At 49.7% G+C, this 23,098-nt stretch overlaps 3 protein-coding genes across 8 annotated transcripts in view; 1 reads left to right on the forward strand and 2 right to left on the reverse strand.

The window, feature by feature from the left end:
* LOC127057557 (uncharacterized) overlaps window positions 1-4,886 on the reverse strand; it is a 110,687-nt gene extending 105,801 nt beyond the window's left edge. For 3 of the 5 annotated variants that reach the window (XM_050966373.1, XM_050966375.1, XM_050966374.1), the window contains exons 1-2: window positions 3,735-4,886; window positions 1,921-2,008 (exon numbers count right to left, since the gene is read on the reverse strand). In XM_050966373.1, the coding sequence (XP_050822330.1) occupies window positions 1,921-2,008; window positions 3,735-4,322 (676 nt within the window). In that variant the 5' untranslated portion in view covers window positions 4,323-4,886. Of the gene's footprint in view, window positions 1-1,920 lie in introns of all 5 variants that reach the window. The other 2 variants (XM_050966376.1, XM_050966377.1) reach the window with 1 other exon arrangement.
* MRM2 (mitochondrial rRNA methyltransferase 2) overlaps window positions 1-23,098 on the forward strand; it is a 338,368-nt gene that overhangs the window by 190,794 nt on the left and 124,476 nt on the right. The window lies entirely within an intron of this gene.
* Window positions 6,523-23,051, reverse strand: CHST12 (carbohydrate sulfotransferase 12). 2 transcript variants are annotated; one of them, XM_050966344.1, is made up of 2 exons: window positions 22,955-23,051; window positions 6,523-8,215 (listed from the first exon to the last, which is right to left on the reverse strand). In XM_050966344.1, exon 2 carries the CDS (start codon window positions 8,119-8,121, stop codon window positions 6,862-6,864), a length of 1,260 nt encoding a protein of 419 aa, XP_050822301.1. In that variant the 5' UTR covers window positions 8,122-8,215; window positions 22,955-23,051; the 3' UTR covers window positions 6,523-6,861. The 2 variants fall into 2 exon arrangements, with proteins under 2 accessions (XP_050822301.1, XP_050822300.1); XM_050966343.1 differs by having other exon boundaries at window positions 22,887-23,001.

The following is a 23,098-nucleotide window of genomic DNA, read 5'->3' on the forward strand; positions in this document are numbered from 1 at the left end:
TGGGCACTGGGGAGCCAGGCCTTCATAGTGTGGCTGAGTGTTAAACTACGTAGGTTTTATTTAGGGTGGAAACATTCAGCTCCATGGCAATAGGAAATGCCAGGTTTTCAAAGGAGACCTGACTCTGCCAGAACCTTGTGACAGCCTCGGTGGAATTCTCTCCCCACACAACCAGAATGGCTTTCCACGTGGAGAATTCTCTCTCTTGTGGCTTTTTTAAGGCCAGGGCACCAGATCTAACATTTCCCTCACAGCAAAAATCACACACCAGTCTTGATACTTGTATGATCCTGTTGCTATGCCTGTCCCACTTACATTTACTATATTATGGAATAAGGAAAAGAACTTGCTGCAAAAGCAAAGCCGAAGCAGAAAAGAGCCCCCTTCCTCCCGAGAAAGGATTAACCAAAGGGTCCTGTTAGAACTGACACTTCCCTTAGCCCTTTGAAGGGTTTCTAGGGTAAATCCAGTGTGAGCAGATGATTAAGCAGAGGCCGCAGGGCTGGTGTGACATCAGGTCTCTATAACAAGCATTGTAACAAAGGAGGCGACCCCACCTAAGGTACCAGAGGGTGTGCTGATGGAGCACTTGGGAAGTTTTTACTTGTCGGGAAGGAACTAACACCAAGTAGGTATTGGGGGGCCTTTAGCTCCTACAAAGACAAAGACCAGGGGCCCAATTCTCAGCTACATCCTGCAGGGATGGGAGGCAGAAAATGGGGGGGTGAACATAGCTTTAAACCACCATTGCATTCCCATATTTGGAACTTTATGGCAGCTTTAATTTGTGCTCTGCTTCCCAGTGCTCCTGGGAAACACAAACTAGTCATAGTGCAGTGCACTCTGAGCCACCTCAGTAACGGGGGCAGAGGACAGGGAGCCTTCAGGCCAGCCAGGTACTGCCCCCTGAACAGGAGGTAGTTTCCACTCTCTCCGAGGCTCCTATATGCCGCTAGAATTGCGCAAGAGGTCTTCATGCAGACCTCAATTTCTAATAACGTCCTTGTATTGACAAGCCAGAGGCACACTGCAGCGGCAATGGCAGTCTGGTGCAGACATGGTGGAGTGGGAGAAAATCTCCTACCCACTGGGATGACAGACTCTTCCCCACACTTCACAGGTGCCAGTGCTGGAAGAGACCCTCCTAACCCTTTCATCTTTGAAGGCCAACTTCAAAGTCCAGCATTATCTTTGCAGATACATGCACAGGGCTCCCCCCATCTCTGGTAGGCCTTTATTGCTCTCTAAGGCCTTATGTTACTAGTAACATCTGGTAACAGCAGTTTGCCCAAATAAAACTCCCTTGAACATTTCATCCTTAGTTCAAGGCAGAGCTGTGTTTTCTTTGGTAGTTTAACTAGCTTCAGGCTTCTCACTCTGAGAGGATGGGGAGGGGCTGCATTGCCCCATTCTAGAGCAGGGACCTAAAGTGCAGGGTGGAATGGTCAGAGCCTTGTTCAAGCAGCCACGTGTCCCTGAAAGAAGATGTTTGAGATGTACCCATTCAGGGACTCGCGCTCCGGGGAAAGCGAAGCTGTGGATAGCTCTTGGTGGGAAACAGGACTGCGAGCAGCCAGTTTATTGTGCCTGAGCCATCACCTGGCACTGGTTTTCTATCCCTGCTGCCCTGGCCTGCACTGGGACCAAAGGTGAGAGGATCTGCAGCCCACATCTGCTGTCCTGAACCGTGCATTCCCCTTCCAGTTATCTGCTATCAGACTGCAGCATCTCATTACAAACCCACCAATTTAGCTGCGGCTCCCAGCAAGGTCTCACACAAAGAAATCTCTCTTCTGACTGTTCCCAATCCCATCAAGCTGTTCTGAGGACAAACCTTGCACCCCCATAATGGGAACTGCATCCTTAATCTACACATTGACTTAATTCTCTTTGTGGTTAAATTACAAGTGCGCCGCTCACCTTTTGGTCTCTCATATACACATGATCCTCCCCTCTCCTCACCCACCCAGGACCCTCCATTCATTGTTATCCTTGTCTGGAGAGTTTCCTAGGGGAAATAATGTGGACAAGCCTTTTAAACTAGTCACATGATCACTTTCCAGTCACCACACACAACCACCTCCCCAGTTTCATCTTGTGTCCTGTCTGTATCTCGTGCTGCTGAGGTACGAGATGTATCCGCTAACTGCGGCAAAGGTTCTGCTTAGGCAAGAAGAACCCCCCTTCCCCTACATTCTTCCCCACCCCTTCAGTACTGGCTTTCCTCCTCAGCTGATGCTCATTCTGAACCCCACCATCAGGAATTCAAGGGCACGGTCACAATCTTGTGTTTCGCAGTCTCATGTTTGTCAGCAGATCTACCCCACATTTGTCCTTTGCTATCAGGATGGCTACTCTGCCCTCCTCCCCCTAACTCAGCAGCCGGGTAAATCTTAAATGGTTAAAGCAGCTGCCAAGTGAGATACAGACATAATCCACACATCAAGCCCTTAGCTGGGATTTATACAGACACAACCTGTGAGGCAAATGCCTGCACAACTTCACAAACGTGGGTCTAGCCCTGCCGTCCTTACCTAGACCTTCCAATGATTTCAAGGGGAGCGCTAGGCAGGTAAGGACTGCAGGATCAGACTGTGTCCATCACGCTACAGCAGTGCATGGTACATCATGGCGTGTGCAACTGCACAGTCGCATGAAACACATCAGCTGAGACACTAAACTGACACCGTGTATGGTCTCAGTTACACATGTCTTGGAATTCTTCAGTCAGACTGTTCCTTATAAAATCCCTGTATGTTCATGCATCTACTCACAGGCTCAGTCCAGTTAGAAATGCAGCCCAGCTTTGGGCAGGTGAGCAAGCATGGGCAAACCTTACTTTAGACATGGAGTGCATCTGACAAAGCCAACTTTATTCATACATTTGAATGGGGTGGCCTGGAGGCACCCAATATTCCCCAGGAAATTAGTACTGCCATCATAGCTGTCTCAGGCACTGCAGTCGGCCAAGGTTTTAGCCCCTCTATTGGTTACAGTATCAGTACAGGTGCTCAAAAAGATTTCTTCCCCTTCCGATCAATCCTTTTCCACTTGCCAGGCCTGGCTTCCCTGCGTTTCTAATGGAGCTGAAATTAACATGCCTGGCTGTACTCCCCACAGCCCCCGTTTGCATCATCAGAACAGTCCAAGAAGTGTGTGGCTTAAACTCACATCCACCCACAAAGCAGGAGGGTCCATATCTCGGCTCTGGGAACACAGTTGTGTCACCCCAAGGTTCTTGGCGCTGTCCGTATAATCTTGGGCTTTTTAACCATAATTTCTCAGCAGTAGAGCAGGAGAGGCAAAACAGCAGCAATGAACAGACATTTTGAAACTGGAGGCCATTTCCTGCCAGATGAATGTTCTACGGAAGGTCAAATGTAAAATTTTATTGTTCTACCTCGTAAGGTCCTGAGCACCCTAAACTCCCATTGGTACACAGGCCTGTGGCTATGTCCACACTACAAGCTAGGGGGCTGATTCCCAACTCATCAGATAGGCTCACATTGAGCTGGCATGTCAAGAATAGTGTAGCCACTGTAGCATGGGCTAGTTGTGCCTGAAGCCCATGAATGAGTACTCAGCATGGCTAGCTGTGCCACCACTCCCCTACTACTGTTTTTGGCACACTAGCTCGAGGTCTAGCATGTCTACGTGAGATGGGAATCACGCCTCTTGCGCCAAGTGTAGACGTCCCCCTCAGTCCCAACTGGGACAGTCATCCTGCTACTTACTTGGCTTTTCCGACTCCAAGGAGCTTTCACGCAGTAGAATGGAATTAACCATAGCCACATCCTAGACTTATGGAGTGGGAGATGTGGGAATTCTTTCTCCAGCAGGCACAGCAGAAAATAAACAGCCCAGGGTGGCAAAGCAAAGGGGTCTCCGTGCCACCCTTGTGTCATTCTGGGCTGCTGCTGAGGCCACCAGCATAAACTGGAGAGCCTCATGCTGCTCTCATTTGCAGCAGCCTTCCAAGAGCTGCTAAATAACTTGGAGCAGCACAGAATCTCCTTAGCACGCCACACTATGGCGACTCCCCTGGCATCCTCCTCTCGCCCTGGGGCTTGAGGGAGGGGTGGAGAGGCAGTGTGGGGATGACTCAGCATCAAGGATAATCTCCCCTGGCCAGCTGTGCCTCCGGAATGGGGCACAGAGGCTGTAGTGGAGGGGAGAACCTCTCCCCATCTCTCTGGAGAAATACCACTTGGCTCTGAGTGGGTGGAGTAGTTTGCCATTCTAATTTTGTTGAACGTCAGCAACGTGGGGTTTGCAACTGTTTCATGAGCTCCCTGCCAATTGCAAAACCAGCCCACTGCCATCGAACATGACACTGCACTAACGAAAACAGTCGCAACAGCAACCACCTAGCAACCCATTCCTACTCTGTCTGTATCAAGCAATGTGCCTCTGATGATCTTAGCTGAGACCCCAGTGTACTGTGTGGGGGAAGTAGGAGGAAATTCGTACGGCACATGTTGTCTGTGGTATGTTTGGCACTAAGTCTGCATTACGTTCCCGGCCTCTCATGTCCACAAATATTTAACACCTATTAAATTCACCAGGGTAAAAAAATAATTGTCCAGAAGATGGATGAAAACATCCAAAATGTATTTTTAAAAAGCAGGGTTGACCAACTCTAGCCACCCCGCCCTCCAGAAATTAAGGAGCTAGGAATCATCAAGAGACCCCCATTACTACTCATTAAGAGAGATGAGACTCTTGAGCATCTTTCAACTTCACAGCAATTTGCTGGGGACTGAAAAAATTAACAAGTGATGAAGTCAGACTTGATTTAAAAAAAAAAAAAAAGCTTGGAAACGGTCGTTTCCCTTTAACCCTTCCTTTCGGTTCACTCTCAAACACTCCAGTGCAATGGAGGGCTGAAAAACACTCTAGTGCAATGGAGGGCTGAAAAACACTCTGAGGACCTGATTCTGGTCTCCCACTGGTGTAACTACACAGGCAGGATCAGAATCAGACCCTCCATTTCTAGTCTGGCCACGAGGTTTTAACCTTTCATTGGCAGGTGACACGTTTATTGCAGTGGCTGAGTATTTATCAAGAACTGGAGCCAGGAGCATATCTAGCAGAATGGAGGGGAGGGCAGGCAATAGCAGAAAATCTGGGAGGCAGCAACAGGAGAGAAGAATATGTAAGGAGGCTGGAGAGAGCCAGAGAAGACGGAAGGAGAGATCCCTGCCGGCAGACGCCCCTGGAAGGAAAATGAATAAAGGTAAGAAATAAGGTAAGATCATGAGGCCAGGCACGGTGGTAGCATCTGAGGAGCCGAGCAACAGTTAAGTTACCAGTATCCCTTACAGACCTGTGGGGTTAAATATTGTAGCCCATAAAACATTTACCAGCCTATCCAGATTGCTGGATGGCAAGTCCTTATTTAGTAAGAGCGATGAAAGAAAGATTCAGCCAAAGACTAGAATATTTCTAAAAGCATAAATGTCCTTTGGGAACAGACCACATGCCTCTGGCACGGCAAGCAACCATCCCTCCCTGCAGCGGTGTCCATCAAAGCAGATGATTAAACCCACATCAATCATTTGATGTAAACAGAGAGTCAGGGGACTAGGCCATCATGTCATGAGCAATGGCAACACACCTCTCTGCTTTGCTTTAACACTCATCTGGCAGCAAGTATCCCAGACACGCACCCCAGCCAAGTTCTCTTAATGAGTTTGGGGCTGTGAATGTGTCATGTGTCTAGAGATTGCATGTGTTGAATTAGAGGCCAGTGATAGGGTCAAGCGGCTTGGCCCTAAAAATAAACACCCGGACTTAGATGGATGGATGCTCCCAGGTGGCTGTTCTCTGTTTAGCTGCTTTTTGTTTATTTGAAACCTGGTTGCTGATATCTGCAGATGGCGTCATCCAGGAGCAAGCTCAGCACACAAGCGCGTGGACAGGTAGGAATGACCACATAAAAGAGAGAAGGAGTACAGCCTCAGAGCACTGACAATGGCAGATATGAGATAACAGCCCAATACCACGCGGCTATCACAGAACAGGATGCTGTTAACACAGCCGTACCATGCATGCAGTTTGACTGAACTGCCATGCTACCGCTGAGGAAAAAGGCTTTATAAGTTATCTGGACTTCCTATGGGTGAAACTCCCGCCGATGCCTATACACTCACACAGGCCCAGGGAGAATTTCTTCCTGAAACAAGAAAGGGTCTTTAACTCTTGGGCACCAAGTGTCCCATCCTCACTTCTGGATCCGCTCTCTTTCCCCGACATGCCTTTGCCAATTCACCAGTCACCTGCTCTGGTCCCCATGCACCATCCTGTCACTGCTTGCACTCCAGCTGTGCAACGTTGTGCTCAATCTAACCTACTGGGGGCCAAATTCAGACCCGGCATAAGCAGGGACAAGTGCCCTAAGATCAAGGGGGCAGTGCCTGCACACACCAGCTCTGAGTTTAGCCTCGAGTGTTTTGTAAACCCCAGGCGCTCCTGGAAGCAGTGCCTCCACAGCACACAACAGCACTGAGACAACACACAAGGGCAGGGGCATTGTTTTTTACTCCACCTCTTCCTTCACCACAACACGCAATTTGTATTAAATATTTTAAATATATTAATTTTTAAAAAGTATTAATAAAAAGGGACCGAAGGACACAGCCGACAGAGTGAACGAGGAAGTCTTCTGATTGCAAAGGGAGGGGGGAGGGTCTTCTGGTGATGCACAGCTGGCTGGAGTATCCTGGATTCCTGCAAATTTGGAAGGGGATGAGTAGAAAAAATATACTTAATTTTATCTTCCTGGGTTGGGAGAGTAAGAGGGGGATACTGTGAAGTTTTTAATATTTTTGGTAAGCCCCCTCCCCACATTTCCAATTGCTTTTAGTCTTTAAGCAAATTTTCTGGTTTGGGGTAGCCAAAGAGTACAAAATCAGCCTCGTAAAGTTTGTAGAGCTGCTGCCTCCAGGCCAGAGGGATTTTGGCAAACCAGTCCTCCTCCCAGCTGCTGGCAGTCCTGTTCCGGTAGCTGGGGGGGAAGTGGAGGAGCCTGTCCACATTGAGAAGCTGCAGCAGATGAGCCGCGTCTTCGTTGAGGGTCTCCAGCTTCCCAACAAAGTCATAGTCTATCTGGCATGGATGGCACAAGCGGTAAACCTGCCTCCAGTGCTCATTGAAAGGGGCCATCTTCTCTGTCCGGGGGTCCAGTAAGTACTGGATGAAGTCAGGGAAGGAGACTTTGAGGCCCGCCCTGAAGGCCTCGCTAACAGAGGTGGGGAGGTTGGTGTGGTTGGAGTAGAGCTTCAGCATGGGTATGGCAAAGCGACGGTAGAACTCCTCATTCTCCAGCTCAAACTTGCTGCGGAAGGCGGAGATGAGCCGCACGAAGGGATCACGTACAAAGAGGAACTTGGTGTATTTCTTCAGCTTGATCTTCATGAGGTGGCGGGAGAACTTCCCGTACCGGCGCCAGAACTTGTTGAAAGTCAGGTGGGTGCTGGAGTTGTGGACGTGCTCTCGGGGAATGTCCAGGGGGTCCCGGTAGGGGACACCCTGATCCAGCAGGCTCTCACTCAGCACGATCATTACCCGCTTCCAGTTGGTGCAGGCCACTTTGGGGACATAGCAATAGATGATGCCGTGGCGGTCATCCACGATCAGGTGGTTCAGCTCGTAGTTGGGGATGTCGTCAAAGGAACGCTCCTTAGCAGGGAAGGGGAAGCTGGAATTGGCACAGAACTCACGCAGTGTCCTCCGACGCTCAGCCTGCAGCTTCTCCTGGTCCAGACTCACTCTGGCAATGCGGGTGGACCAGTCATAGCCTCTCACATTCTCCTCCAGGTTGCCCAAGACGGGCCTGCTGGAGCCCTGAAGTGGGGCCTGCTCCATCTTTCTGTTCAAGGGGCCATTCTGCCTCAGACCAGAACTCAGTAGCTTCTCTAAAAACTCATCCACGTCCAACAAGCCTTCGCGATCTTCATCCTGAGCAGCGGTGGGTGGAGTGCCCAGGGCATGAGGCCTAGAGAAGGACGTGTGCAGGTAGAAATGAGCTGTCCCCACGTTGTCCCAGTACACGATAATCAGCAGGATCATGAAGACGGAACCCAGCACCACCGAGAGGCGGAACAGTCGTGCTTTGGTCATCCTGGCTGTTGCTAGGGTGGTCTCTTTCTCCTGAGTTCACCTCAGCCTCACACAGTGGTGCTTGAGAAACCACATTGTGCTGCTGACAAGGAGCCTGGAAGGGTACAAAAAACAAAGTTAGTCAGTCTCCTGAGCACTCTGATGTAGTGTGACTCTGCAGGGTAACGGCTTCCATGCAGCCATACGTACTCCTCACCATAAGGTTTTGTATGACAGGTGCTCTCTGAAACATCCTGCTCCCACCCAACTACACACAGACCACTGGCCCTCATGGGGTTAAATGCAGGCCTTCCCCCTTGATGTGGCCCAGAATCAGACATACAAGTCGATAGCATAACCAGTTGCTGCCACCCCACTTATTGAGTTGCAGGCGGTTGGGGATCAGAAAGTGAAAGTAACTGGGTTCTTAGGCACGGTGCTGCATGCAGACAGGTTAGTGCGGACAGGCCCTGCCAAGAGAGGGCTCTGGCTACATTAGAGGATTGTTGGAATCAAAGTCAGTTGTCATCTCCTGCAGTTTTATTGTGAGTGTTGCAACAGTCGGTGTTTTTCTTAAGGACTCCTGCTCCGAGAGTCATGTGATTACTTGAGACTCTCCACTTCCATTACAAAAAAATAAAAATAAGATTCCAGCCCTCAAGAGACAAGCTTGTAAACATGAACCATTAAGTCTCAAAAAGCAGAAAGAACATAAAAATTAGACAGCATTTATTTTTTTAAACTCATTTTTTAAACCCATATTATTCATGTCAGGGGCCTGCCTCATGATTTTTGAACACGTGACGTTAGCAATCCCATAACGTGGTCTGACCTCCTTCATTCAGATGCTCCTAAAGTCACAATACTGTGTGGAAAATAGAGATTCTATCAGGTGAACGGGCATGAAGGGTGTCATTGCTGGGGACATCAGAGGTCAAAATTCATCTCTCTCTATGGACTGTGAGTTGGCCCAGTGCTATGCTTTATTTAATCTCTGTTTGAATGTATCCCACAGATGATAACTCAGTGACCTCTCTTGGCAGTTATTCCCCTATTTGCTTTTGCCACAAGGAGTTTTTCCTATGATTTAATCCAAACTTGCCTCTAATTTATAAATGGACCTGGCCCCGATAAAAATCCTATTTAACATTCTTCAGGGTTTTACATTGGCTGTATGACTACTGAGATCATGCAGCTTCAGGGTTGCTCCAGCCAAGATAAACCTGTCCTGCTTTTCTGGAATGTGTTGAGCAGGGGGGCCTCTTGTCTGGCCCAACATATTTTGCATTTCTGATAGCATCCAAGCCATATTAGCTAAGCCTCACACACCCCTTGGCAGGCGGTGCTATCCAGTTACAGATAGAGAAATTGAAGCACAGAGGTTAAAATATTCGCTCAATGTCTGTCACCATAGATTGTGTCAGAGTATGGAACAGAACCCAGATTTCCTAACTTCCCCTCACTAGCTGCACACATGGTCCCAGAGGGAGGTTTGTGGAAGGGAAACAGCTGTATGCTCCACTCCCAAGCACAGATGCATTTTTTCTAATCAGGGTATACATGCAAGGTGAGGGCTGGAGAGCCAAGCAAGCTGAATGCAGTGGCCTCAGCTCCTACTCAATTTAGCTCTTCCTTTAGTCAGACCCGCAGCGGGGAAAAAGCTTGAGAGCTCAGGACTGTCCCACAAGCAAAGCCTCTCCGGTGGCTTAACGGAAGGTAAGAGGGAGCAAGGAACAGACAGAGGGTCAGAGCAGCATGGCCCAGTGGACAGGACACTGGACTGGGACTCAGGTTCTCCATGGTCTATTCCCACCTCTGCCACTGATCCACTGTGTGACCCTGACAGGTCACTTCACCTCCCTGGGCCTCTGTTCCCCCTCCCGTCGACTCTCTGTCTGTTTTGATTACAGAATCATTACAGCAGGGGCTCTCTCTTATAATGGGTTTGTACAGTGCCTAGCGCAAATGGGCCCTATCTCACTTGGGGCCTCTAGATGCTACTGTAATACAAATAATCAATAATAATATGCAAGAGGGGAGAGAGACACAGAGTTGCCTTTTTGCACCTCATTCAGTGTGGACGGGGAAACTGGCCAGCTCTGTTTATTGTCAATTTCACGTCTTGTTTGTGATGCAGGAGCCGGATTCTGCAGCATTCAGCTCTCACAAAACCCAAACTGTTTGCACTGAAACCAATGTATTTATTTACTTTTAAGTTTCACGATTTCCCTCCTCCTCCTCCTCAAATTCTATTTATTTTCTGTAAACAAAACCAAGGTTTTGGGGATTAGTGTCGTTCAAAGGTCATCACTCCTGATCTTCCCCCCGCCCCCCGATCAACTGCAAATAAGTCTTCTCCTTGCCCTCTTGCAGTATATCAAGACTATTCAGCCACTCTCTCTGCTCCTTAAAGGACCTTAGAAGCATCTTAGACAGTGCTCCTTTCATGAAGGTCAACTCAAACTAGTGAGGGCAGGACAACAGTTCAAATAACTGAGCTGGGACTAAGTTGGTGACATTTGGAAGTTCAGTTCATAACCCCCAAGCAATTAGTATTATTCTTTGAATTGCTGTAGCACCTAGGAGCCCTAGTCATGGCAAGGAGCCCATGGTAGTAGGTGCGGCACAAACACTGAACAAAATAGATGATCCCTGCCCCAAAGAGCTTACAAGTAGCGGTAACGCTGTGAGCATTTGTGCACAAGTTAACTTCCTGCAAAATACACGTGATGTGTCCACCTCATTGATATTAATAGCACTACACGCACATGTACAAAGAAAACAATTTGGAAGATAACTGAGCAGAGTCATGTTTGCAGCCAACAGGATAGCAATGCAGGTTGCTTGGCTCAGCAGCCAAGGGAAAAATGGTCTTGCAGTTAAAGTAGAAGGCCAGGAGATCCAGAGTCTATTCCCAGCTCCCTGTGGGAACTTGGGCCAGTCACTTGCAGCCAAATTTTCAAAAGTGGCCTCTGATTTTAGAAGCTCAACTCAAGGCACCTTGAGCACTCTCAGTGCCCACTGACTTCCAACAGGTGCTGTAGACACTCAGCACTTATGGAAACCGGCCTCTTGTGGGGTTCCCAAAAACTGACCTACCCAAAATAAGTGACCACTCTTGAAAATGTTGGTCTTGGCCTCCCTGTCTCAGTTTCCCCACCTGTAAAATAGGTGCAATGTAGGTGAGTATTATGACAGAGTAATTATGCTGTTTAGTTCATTCATCTTTGTAAAGCCCTTTGAGATCATTGGATGGATGGCAGGCAGGGGCCAGGGAAGTGCAACTCATTAGAGTGGTTAGAAGGTTCCCAGTATTTTCAGAGAAAAGAATCATTTTTCTATTTTAAAACCTCTCTCTTGGATGAGATGTTACTTAGGAAGGTGAATAAAAAGGTGCTAACTGCACAATCTCACTCCCGAGGAGCATTTAGACTATCAACAGAAAAAGCATCAATTAAAAAACCAAAACCCCTAAAACACAAAAGCAGCCCTTTCTGCTGACATCTCCATTCTGTTTAACAGCCTCAAAACAAACCATATCCACATCAGTTATGAAAACAAAACCATTTGTGCACATTAAGTAGCTCTGAAAGGAGCCTTTTCAAAACCAGCGCTGGGTTTCTTTCCTCCCAAAATGCTGAGGCTGTTTGCCAGCCAGTTCACACACACATGGCCTCTCAGGGCAGCAACAATTCCACGTCATAAAGGGAGAGAAATTAAAAATAAAGAGCATCAGCCAAATCCGACCAGCGCCTGGCAACAGTACATTTGATTTAAAATACAACATCTGAAGCGTATTGGGACTCATGGCTAGGAGGGGATTCTTCATGGAATCTCATGTGCTGCACCACACCCAATGGGCACGGAGACTGGGATTGGTTAGACAAACTCTGGCCTGGTCTACACTACGCGTTTAAACCGAATTTAGCAGCGTTAAACCGATTTAACCCTGCACCCGTCCACACAACGAGGCCCTTTATATCGATAGTGAATTTTCTCTACAAATGGGAAATTTGCAGGGAAGGGAAGAATCTAAAGAAGCCAAGAGCGAGGCCGTGGGATTGTTGGCATGCAAAGTCAGCATGGGGTCAGCACCTGCTTTGAGACACTGCTCTCCATTCAGATGAATCAGGATAAACAAAAAACAGCAAGCAAACCCCTCCCCGGGTTGTAAACTAAACAAAAATGGCGCAGTGGGAAAACTCCACAACAAAGTGCAGTAACACAGCTCTGGGTACATATGCCCTGGAGACAAGCACACTTCCCTCTTTCCCACATGCAAGCCAAAGCAGCACAGAATCATAGAACTGGAAGGGACCTCGCGAGGTCATCTAGTCCAGTCCCCTGCACTCATGGCAGGACTAAAGTATTATCTAGCCCATCCTTGACGGTGTTTGTCCAACCTGCTCTTAAAAATCTTCAATGATGGAGACTCCACAACCTCCCTAGACCATTTATTCCGGCGCTTAACCATCCTGACAGTTAGGAAGTTTTCCTAATGTCCAAACTAAACCTCCCTTGCTGCAATTTACGCCCATTGCTTCTTGCCCTATCCTCAGAGGTTAAGAAAAAACAATTTTTCTTCCTCCTGCTTGTAACAACCTTTTACATACTTGAAAACTGTTATGTCCCTCTCAGTCTTCTCTTTTCCAAACTAAACAAACCCAGTTTTTTCAATCTTCCCTCCTGGGTCATGTTTTCTAGACCTTTAATCATTTGTTGCTCTTTTCTGGACTCTCTCCAATTTGTCCACATCCTTCCTGAAATGTGGTGCCCAGAACTGGACACAATACTCCAGCTGAGGCCTAATCAGCACAGAGTAGAGTGGAAGAATTACTTTTCCTGCCTTGTTTACAACACTCCTGCTAATACATCCTAGAATGATCACTTTTTTTTGCAACAGTGTTGCACTGTTGACTCATATTTAGCTTGTGGTCCACTATGACCCCCAGATCTCTTTCTGCAGTACTCCTTCCTAGGCAATCATTTCACATTTTATATGTGTGCAACTGATTGTTCCTTCCTAAATGGAGTACTTTACATTTGTCCTTATTGAATTTCATCCTATTTACTTCAGACCATTTCTGCAGTTTGTCCAGATCATTTTGAATTATAATCCTATCCCTCAAAGCACTTGCAACCCCTCCCAGCTTGGTATCGTCCGCAAACTTTATAAGTGTACTCTGTATGCCATTATCTAAATCATTGATGAAGATATTGAACAGAACTGGACCCAGAACTGATCCCTGCGGGACACCACTCATTATGCCCTTCCAGCATGACTGTGAACCACTGATAACTACTCTTTGGGAACGGTTTTCCAACCAGTTTTGCACCCACCTTACAGTAGCTCCATCTAGGTTGCATTTCCTAGTTTGTTTATGAGGTCATGCGAGACAGTATCAAAAGCTTTACTAAAGTCAAGATATATCACGTCTATCGCTCCTCCCATCCACCAGGCTTGTTACCCCTTCAAATAAAGCTATCAGGTTGGTTTGACACAATTTGTTTTTGACAAATCCATGTGGACTGTTACTTATCACCTTATTATCTTCTAGATGTTTGCAAATTGATGGCTTAATTATTTGCTCCATTATCTTTCCGGGTACAGAAGTTAAGTTGACTGGTCAGTAATTCCCTGGCTTGTCCTTATCTCCTTTTTTTTATAGATGGACACTATATTTGCCCTTTTCCAGTCTTTTGGAATCTCTCCTGTCTTCCATGACTTTTCAAAGATAATCGCTTAATGGCTCAGATAGCTCCTCAGTCAGCTCCTTGAGTACTCTAGGGGCTTGGCTACACTGGAGAGTTGCAGCGCTGGTAGTGGGTTTACAGCGCTGCAACTTAGTAACTGTCCACACCTGCAAGGCACATCCAGCGCTGTAACTCCCTGGCTGCAGCGCTGGCTGTACACCTGGGCTGCTTGGGGTGTAACGATTGCAGCGCTGGTGATGCAGCGCTGCTCATCGAGTGTGGCCACCAAAAGCGCTGTTATTGGCCTCCAGGGTATTAGGAGGCATCCCAGAATTCCTGTCCACAACAAACAGGAAGAATGGCTGAACTTCGAGCTCCCCGGAGCTACTTATCTAAAAAACAAACACAGCTGCTTTTTGCTCCAGCTAGCGATGAGTGGAGGCAGGGGAATTGCTTTGGAATGTTCACAGCTGTTTGCTTGAGGAGAGAGGGGAGTCCGTGTTGAGCAGCTGCTTATGTGGTCTGAAGGCTATTTAGGAGTGCATAATTTGCATTTAGTGAATAAGAGAGGGGTGGGGGAAGGGGTCAAGACTTTTAAAATGATTGAAGGTAGGTGCTGTGTATCTTCCAGTCCTTAGAACTTGCAAGGCAGGGAGCTGAGAACAGTGTCAGCTCCAAAAATCCACTCTCTCTGTCTCCCCCACGCTCCCTGTCACACTCCACCCCACCCCTCTGTTTTGAAAAGCACGTTGCAGCCACTTGAACGCTGGGATAGCTGCCCACAATGCACCACTCCCAACAGTGCTGCAAATGTGGCCACACTGCAGCGCTTTCCCTACACAGCTGTATGAAGACAGCTGTAACTCCCAGCGCTGTACAACTGTAAGTGTAGCCATACCCTGTAGCCATACCCCTGGATGCATTTCATCAGGCCCTGATGACTTGAAGACATCTAATTTGTCCAAGTAATTTTTAACTTGTTCTTTCCCTATTTTAGCCTCTTCTGATCCTACATCGTTTTCACTGGCATTCACTACGTTAGACGTCCAATCACCACCAACCTTCTTGGTGAAAACCGAAACAAAAAGGCATTAAGCACCTCTGCCATTTCCACATTTTCTGTTATTATTCCCCCCACCACCCTTATTGAGTAACGGGTCTACCTTGTCCTTGGTCTTCCTCTTGCTTCTAATCTATTTGCAGAGTGTTTTCTTGAAACCTTTAATGTGTTTTCTTGAAACCTTTAAGGTGCCACAGTGGGTCAGTGACAGAATGGGATTAGAACACAGGAATCTCATTACCTAGCACCTGGATCTAACCACTGGGTTACCCCATTAGGACTAGGCTAAATACGTGCTAATAAACAGAAGAGCAGTGAAAGATTAGAGCTCTGAATCAGCGTTTTAGCTCAGTTTGTCCAAACATACTTAAAATGCACAATTTAGGGATTTTTTTAAAATGCATTTGCTTGCACTGATGAGGTCTGAAAGGGCCAATGACCAAGAGTGGCTGGTGATCTATCGCTTTGCACTGCAGTACCAAGCATTGAGATATGGGTCTTGGACTCAGCCTCTTGTTCTGTACGTCAGCAGGGCCTGGAAGAGGACAGAATACATTCCATTCTGAAGAGTAAGGCGGCAGGTATTACTCAGCAATTTTTCTCTAGGCAAGGTCAGTTAAGACGAGGACTGACTGGATCTAAGAGATGCCTAGGAAGATGCAAAGGGGTAAACAGTAATGTGTGTGTATGCAGGGCTGCTGGAATTAGGGGTGCTGGACGCATGGCAGCACGCCCTGGCCTGAAGTAGTTTCCATCCTATACAGGGTTTACAGTTTGGTTCAATGGCTCTCAGCGCCCTCACTATACAAATTTTTCCAATGACACTACATGGATGTTTACATGCCAATACTTAGGCTCGCAATCTCAGCCCATTCATGGGAGATTTGGAATGCTGCTGCTTGGCAAATTGCATTTTTTTTGTTTGTCTGTATCTGTTGGCCTGGCTTGTCGGTAGGTCTGTGAATTCTTTGCAGAAGGAACTGTTTTCTATTCTGGATGTGTACAGTGCCCAGAATAGTGGGTTCCCCCAATCCTGGCTGGAGGCATTAGACGCTACTGGGATGCAATTAAATAATAATAATAATGTTTCAAAGAGAATCATTCACTTGCAAACTCTACACCAACCACTCTCCATAACCTGGTGCAGACACAGCAGCCTGCCAGCACTACAGTGAAATCTCCCACGCCAGGACGCCCTCTCTCAAGTAACGGAAGTGTAAGCCTTACCAAAACACAGCGTTTAGCATTGTAACAAACACTCGCAGCCCTCTGATCACTGGAAGTATGTTCATTTTGAAAGCCACTGAATCCATGCAGCTTTACCCACCCCACCCCAAGGGCTCAAGCCTGCTTTCCAGGGTACAGCACACCATCTGCCAGAGCACATACTGATTTTCCAAGATACATAGCAATGATCAATGGAGGATCAAACCAAATCCTCTCCTGTTAACTCCGTCAGTGCCATATTCACTGATGGGATTTCTATCAGAAACCCTTAATGAGACTTAGTTAAACTAAGCCAACTAATGCAGGGGGAAAAACAAACACATTCTGTCAATTCTTATTTTCTCTCTTTTTCAGTGTCAGTGTGATTTTAGTACTAATAAAAGATGCCAGGCTGAAAGCATTGGAGACTAAAGGTATCTATATATACACACAGAGAACAGGGGTCTGAGACAGGTGCCTGAGCCATAACTGGAAGAGACAACCTCTACAGGTGAGTAGGGAGTTCGCACTATATGGCCCGTGCAGCCCTTGGTCTCAAAGCTGAGAATGCCATGAAGAACATCCTTCAATGCCAATTAAGGTGGTGGTATTTGTGACGTGGATGCCTGTCAAGTGGGACCCGGGCTGAGCACCAAACTCATTTCATACAGGCCAGTTAACAGCCATTGGATGGTAATAACTTTTAGCTACAACTGACCTGGCCTGGATTGGAACCAGCAACTGGCTCTCCCTCTCATTAGTAAGCATGGCTATTTATCTCAGGTGACAACAGTCAGAGATACCACAGTAACCACCAGAGATAGCGGTTCCTAACCTCTGGCACAGAGCCAGGGTGTTTGTCATAGGGGTCAGTGCCCACTGACTCCAGCAGTTATTATTGCAATGGATTCCAAGACCCGCTCTTCCCCACTCCTAGGACTTCTGGCTACACTTTCCCCTCCAGAGAAGCTGAAGATGCAGGCCAGGCCCCCATCAATGAGGCTTAAGAGCTGTTGCTATGACTCATTTTCTTCTGTTCCTGGTCCTTTAACATTTTTTTTTGGCAGGGGGAAGGGGCTTGCATGATATAACAGGACATGAGACTTTAGAAAAATCTGTCGCTCGCATTTTTTGCCAAGACTTACCACATTTTCCCCCCATGACTGCCAGGGAACTCTACCGTCCATCACCTGAGCCATCCAGCCCCGACTCACAAATCACCAAACCCCCAGTGGGATATGTTTAGTCAAGCACACTTCGGGTTTTTATTTCAATATACGGTGTAAAATGTTTGAGACCAACTCAGTGCTGAGGATCTGCTTTCTGCAAGAGGGGAAACTCAGCAGATTCTGACATCAGAGTCAGAGCAGGACTGTGCTGACTCAGCCAAAACCAAGAAAGAATTTTGCTTATTTTCCCAACATTCAAACTAAACTGCTTCTCCCCCACACTGCAAAAATGTAAAGGCTTGTCTAGACAAGATAAATTTGCATCTGTGTAATTACATCAGTGTAGTCATACTGATACAAACCCCAGTGCAGAGACAAATCAGGCTTACGCTAGTGCAGCCGTTCTCAAACTGTGGGCTGACCTCAAAGTGGGTCGCCACCCTGTTTTAATGGGGTCGCCAGGGCTGGCTTAGACTTGCTGGGTCCAGGGGCCAAAGCCTGAGCCCCAATGTCTGGGGCCGAAGCTGAAGGGCTTCAGCCTTGGGTAGTGGGGCTGAGATTACAGGCCCCCTGTCTGTGGCTGAAGCCCTTGGGCTTCAGCTTTTACCCCTCCCCCCGGGGCAGTGGGGCTTTGCCCTCGCTACTACACCTCCCCCAGGGGGCAGGGATTGGGTGGGCTCAGGCTTCGGTCCCCACTCCTGGGGTCATGTAGTAAGTTATTTTGCTATTGCATCTTAGCACAGTGTGGGCTATATACCTGGAGGGGGTGGGGGGAAGGAAGGGTTGCAGAAGGCTGCAATTCATATTGTCTGAATTTACACTAGAAACCCCTTTTGTAAGGCCAATTTTCAAGTGTTTATTGCTTTAGCATTTATAATTTACAGCTGTGATATTTTACTCCGTACTGAGACTTTGCCTATTGGATTTCAGAGCAATTAATAAATTGCTTTATAGCTTAGTAGCTTTATAGCTTAGTAATTAAGTGGGTTATCAAAGAGCAAGTTCTGATGGCAACACTAGCTTGCAGCAGCCCATATGTTTATGAAACAAAGATTTCCCAGGAAAATGGTAATTTACCATTTTTCTTTCTGTCGTATCTGATCAAAGTCTGCTGTTCTCTGGTCTTTAGAGGCCAGGAGAGGGGGCACAGACCTCAGGCTATTTAATACCCTGTCCCAACTCAATAGTGAAAACTTTTTAAAATGTCAGATGGGCTATTTTAAAATTATAACCCTAAGAGTCAGAGAGAAAAAGAAAAGCATAAAAACACCAGAGTGGGGATTTCCCCATCCATTCACCACACCACAAACTCGTGAAGATCAATCTGGGACTGCCAGTTTCCAAAGCCATGGAAATGACCTGGTCTAATATAGGAAACACACAACTGAGTTACAAAACCCATTACACAGTGTATTGAAACAAACGTGTTATTTGGCTGCACGTGAAAGTGCAGAGTTCCAACACGCCCCAGCCAGCCAGGGCTAGGACTACGGAGGAAGATGACTGCACCACTGAGGTATCCTCTAGGACAGTGGTTCTCAAACTCTTTTTTCCACAGACCACTTGAAAATTGCTGAGGCTCTCAGTGGACCACTTTAATGATCTTTCCAAATGCTCTTTGTACCATTAGCTTTGGATAAAAACACTACATAAAAAAAAACCCCTTAATAGTAAACTTTTTTTGTTCTACAAATAAAAGCACACAACTCATATTTTAATATCAGTAGTCTTACCTTTCTAATGCGATTGATGTGCTCTCTCTAACCCGCCACAGCAGCCCCTGAGCTGGGAAGGAGCAGGTGGTGGGGTGGGGAGGGACGTCTCTCTCTCTCTCTTCCCCACCACAGCAGCCCCCAAGTTGGGACTGGGATGGAGGGGGGTCTCTCCCTCTCTCCAACAGCCCCTTCGCTGGGAATGGGATGGAGGGGGGTCTCTCCCTCTCTCCAACAGCCCCCTCCCTGGGAATGGGATGGAGAGGGGGGTCTTTCCCTCTCTCCAACAGCCCCCTCCCTGGGAATGGGATGGAGGGGGGGGTCTCTCCCTCTCTCCAACAGCCCCCTCGCTGGGACTGGGATGGAGGGGTGTCTCTCCCTTTCTCCCTCGCCCTGGCAGCTCTGAGCTGGGACTGGGATGGAGGGGTGTCTCTCCCTCTCTCCAACAGCCCCCTCGCTGGGACTAGGATGGAGGGGGGTGTCTCTCTCCCCCTCACCCCGGCAGCCCCGAGCTAGGGCTGGGAAGGAGGGCCGTCTCTCCCCAGCAGCCCTGGAGCTGGGGAAAGTCGCCAATTTCTCTGGCCGCTGCAGCCCTGCAGATCCCAAATGCCCCCCACCCCCTCTTCTCACCCCACTGCCCCCTCTCACGTACCCCCTATTCCCCCCAAGGCCACCACCTCACCTTACCTGCACATCTTCTCCAGGGTCCAGGCACCTAATTAGTGGAGCCAAGCCTGCGTGGCTCCACTAATTAGGTGGGTGGCCCTTCATTTTCTTCCGTGCAGCCGCCCAGGCGCACACCTTAGAGGGAACTATCCACGGACCACCTGAGAGGAGCTTGTGAACCACTGGTGGTCCGCAGACCACAGTTTGAGAACCTCTGCTCTAGGAGTTAGCCACAGAAAAAAATTACAACTTCAAAAGGATTTACCAGCCCTTTTAGGCATAGTATACCTTCTGCTGATCCACTGGTGAAGGGGTGGGCTACATAAAGGTCTCATCATGCAGGGCCTAGATGCATGAAAAGAAGATACATGACCTACTACAAATAACAGTTGATACAGATTATCTTTTATCAGATTTATGCTCCCTTCTAAATTTCCATGCTAAACCCATGCAGTTATTTAAAGACCTAATATTACAGATCTGTTGTCCCAACTGTAGCCAGACTTGCAAATATCTCATTTCATTAGCCTGATATAGGGTAGTGAGGCACTGAGCTAACCCTTTTAACGGCTGCAGTATAAATACAGAGTCTCTCCACACCGGTTTGGAACCAGAATAACTTCACTGACTTCAGCTGAGTCACTTGATTTACAGCAGTCTAATGAGTGGCGAATCAAGTCCAAAGATTAGACTGGGCTAGACTCAGGGCCACAGATTCCCACATCATAAGACTAGGGCCTTACCCATCAAGGACAAAACATAAAACCCAGTCTCCACATAGGCACTTCCACTCCTCCCCAGCTATTACTCTGAAATCTTGCTTCTATTTCTAGCTTCCACTGATTTCCATTCAGATCCAAGCAAAGAAGGAAAAAGGCAAACTGATGAATACACATGAAGGGGGGGAATATAGCAGGTCCAAAGTGATAAAGTACAGCTGGGCTACATCAAGGGAAAATCCCCCACCTCGCACCCATATCTGTATCAAGCAAGTCCAGTCACAAGTGTAAAAGTTGCTTTAATGCCACCAACTTCCAACATCTGGGTTTGACAGAGATCAACAGAGACTCCCCATGGTCCCCATTCCTGACAGCCAGCTGCTTCCAGCACCCTTGATATCCACAGCACTATCTTCCTCCCGACTCTCTGTCGGGTAATATCAGGATCCCCGGCTGGACTCAGGCTCCGATACTGCCCAGAGTCCCCTGGAACCGTGGCCAGCAGCATTCCTAGCCCGTTCTGTGCTTTCCCAGGGGCACCCTGGGCTACACAGAGCCCTCTGAAAGCCTCACCCACAGCACCTGGCATTCTGCTTTGAGTGCAGCTGCAGGCACAACAAGTCACCCCAGCACTGCCATCCCTCTGCACATATGCGGGCCACAAAGATCAATGACAGGAAGCTGGGCAGCTGGAGAAGGAACTGAACTGGTAGATCTGAGCTTCCCCGTTAGTATTCACATTAACAAAACTGACCCAGCATTAAATGCATGGAAATAAACCTGGGGTCGGCAGCACTGATGGCCAGCTATGCCTAGAGGGAAGGGTCAGGTGTGCTGCACCCCAGAGGTAGCAGGAAGCCAGCCTGTGCCCTGGTGGAAGGGGCAAACCATATACTGTTGGCCAACTGTGCCCGGAAGAGAGGGGCCGTTGCACTTCGGGAATGGAGGCGGGAACCCAGCATCATTGGCCAACTGTGCCCGGAAGGGAGTCACTGCATCCTGGGGATGGAGAGGGGAATCCAGCACCAGTGACCAGCTGTGCCTGGAAGGGAGGAGGTGTTGCACCCTGGGAATGGAGGAGGGAACCCAGCACCCCTAGCCAGCTGAGCCCGCAAGGAAATGGAGGGGAGGGGCTGTTGCACCACGGGGAGGGATGGGGGGGAACCCAGCACCCCTGCCCAGCTGTGCCCGAAGGGGAGGCGCTACATCCTGGCAATGGAGAGTGGAACCCAGCACCCCTGGCCAACTGTGCCCGAAGGGCAGGGGCCATTGCACCCCGGGGATGGAAGGGGGAACCCAGCACACCTGGCCAGCTGTGCCCAGAACGGAGGGGCTGTTGCACCCTGGGGATGGAGAGGGGAACCCAGCACCCCTGGCTAGCAGTGCCCGGAAAGGAGGGGCTGTTGCACCCCAGGGAAGGAGGGAGGAGCCCAGCACCCCTGGCCAGCTGTGCCTGGAGGGGAATGGAGGGGCTGTTGTACCCCAGGGATGGAAGAGGGAACCCAGCACCCTGGTCAGCTGTGCCAGGAAGAGAGGGGCCGTTGCACCCCACGGATGAAGGGGGGAACCCAGCATCCCTGGCCAGCTGTGCCCGGAAGGGAGGGGCCGTTGCACCCCAGGGACAGAAAGGGGAACCCAGCACCCCTGGCCAGCTGTGCCTGGAAGGGAGGGGCCGTTGCACCCCACGGATGAAGGGGGGAACCCAGCATCCCTGGCCAGCTGTGCCAGGAAGGGAGGGGCCGTTGCACCCCACGGATGAAGGGGGGAACCCAGCATCCCTAGTCAGCTGTGCCAGGAAGGGAGGGGCCATTGCATCCCGGGGATGGAGTGGGGAACCCAGCATCCCTGGCCAGCTGTGCCCGGAAGGGAGGGGCCGTTGCACCCCAGGGACAGAAAGGGGAACCCAGCACCCCTGGCCAGCTGTGCCCGGAAGGGAGGGGCCGTTGCATCCCGGGGATGGAGTGGGGAACCCAGCACCCCTAGCCAGCTGTGCCCGCAAGGGAGGGGCCGTTGCACCCCGGGGATGGAGTGGGGAACCCAGCACCCCTAGCCAGCTGTGCCCGGAATGGAGGGACCGTTGCACCCCACGGATGAAGGGGGGAACCCAGCACCCCTAGCCAGCTGTGCCCGGAAGGGAGGGGCCGTTGCACCCCGGGGATGGAGAGGGGACCCGGCACCCCTGGCCAGCTGTGCCCGGAAGGGAGGGGCCGTTGCACCCCGGGGATGGAGTGGGGAACCTGGCACCCCTGGCCAGCTGTGCCCGGAAGGGAGGGGCCGTTGCACCCCGGGGATGGAGAGGGGACCCGGCACCCCTGGCCAGCTGTGCCCGGAAGGGAGGGGCCGTTGCACCCCACGGATGAAGGGGGGAACCCAGCACCCCTGGCCAGCTGTGCCCGGAAGGGAGGGGCCGTTGCACCCCGGGGATGGAGAGGGGACCCGGCACCCCTGGCCAGCTGTGCCCGGAAGGGAGGGGCCGTTGCACCCCGGGGATGGAGAGGGGACCCGGCACCCCTGGCCAGCTGTGCCCGGAAGGGAGTGGGACACTGCGGACCCCTCGCACCTGACTAGGGAGTCACGGCTCCATCCCAGCGCCCGGCCGGAGCCCCGGCCTCGGGGTCCCGCTCTCACCTCCGCCCGGAGCCGCTCGGCGAGCGGAGCTTCCAGCACCGGCGGCAGCCCCGACTCCTCCCCCTGAGCCGCCGCCTCTCGCGAGAAGCCGGCCGGGGGGGTCCGGCAGGGGCCGCAGCGCAGGCTCCGCTCCGTCCAGCCGCG

This window comes from Gopherus flavomarginatus, chromosome 9, assembly GCF_025201925.1.
Source record: "Gopherus flavomarginatus isolate rGopFla2 chromosome 9, rGopFla2.mat.asm, whole genome shotgun sequence".
NCBI classification, from domain to species: domain Eukaryota; kingdom Metazoa; phylum Chordata; order Testudines; family Testudinidae; genus Gopherus; species Gopherus flavomarginatus.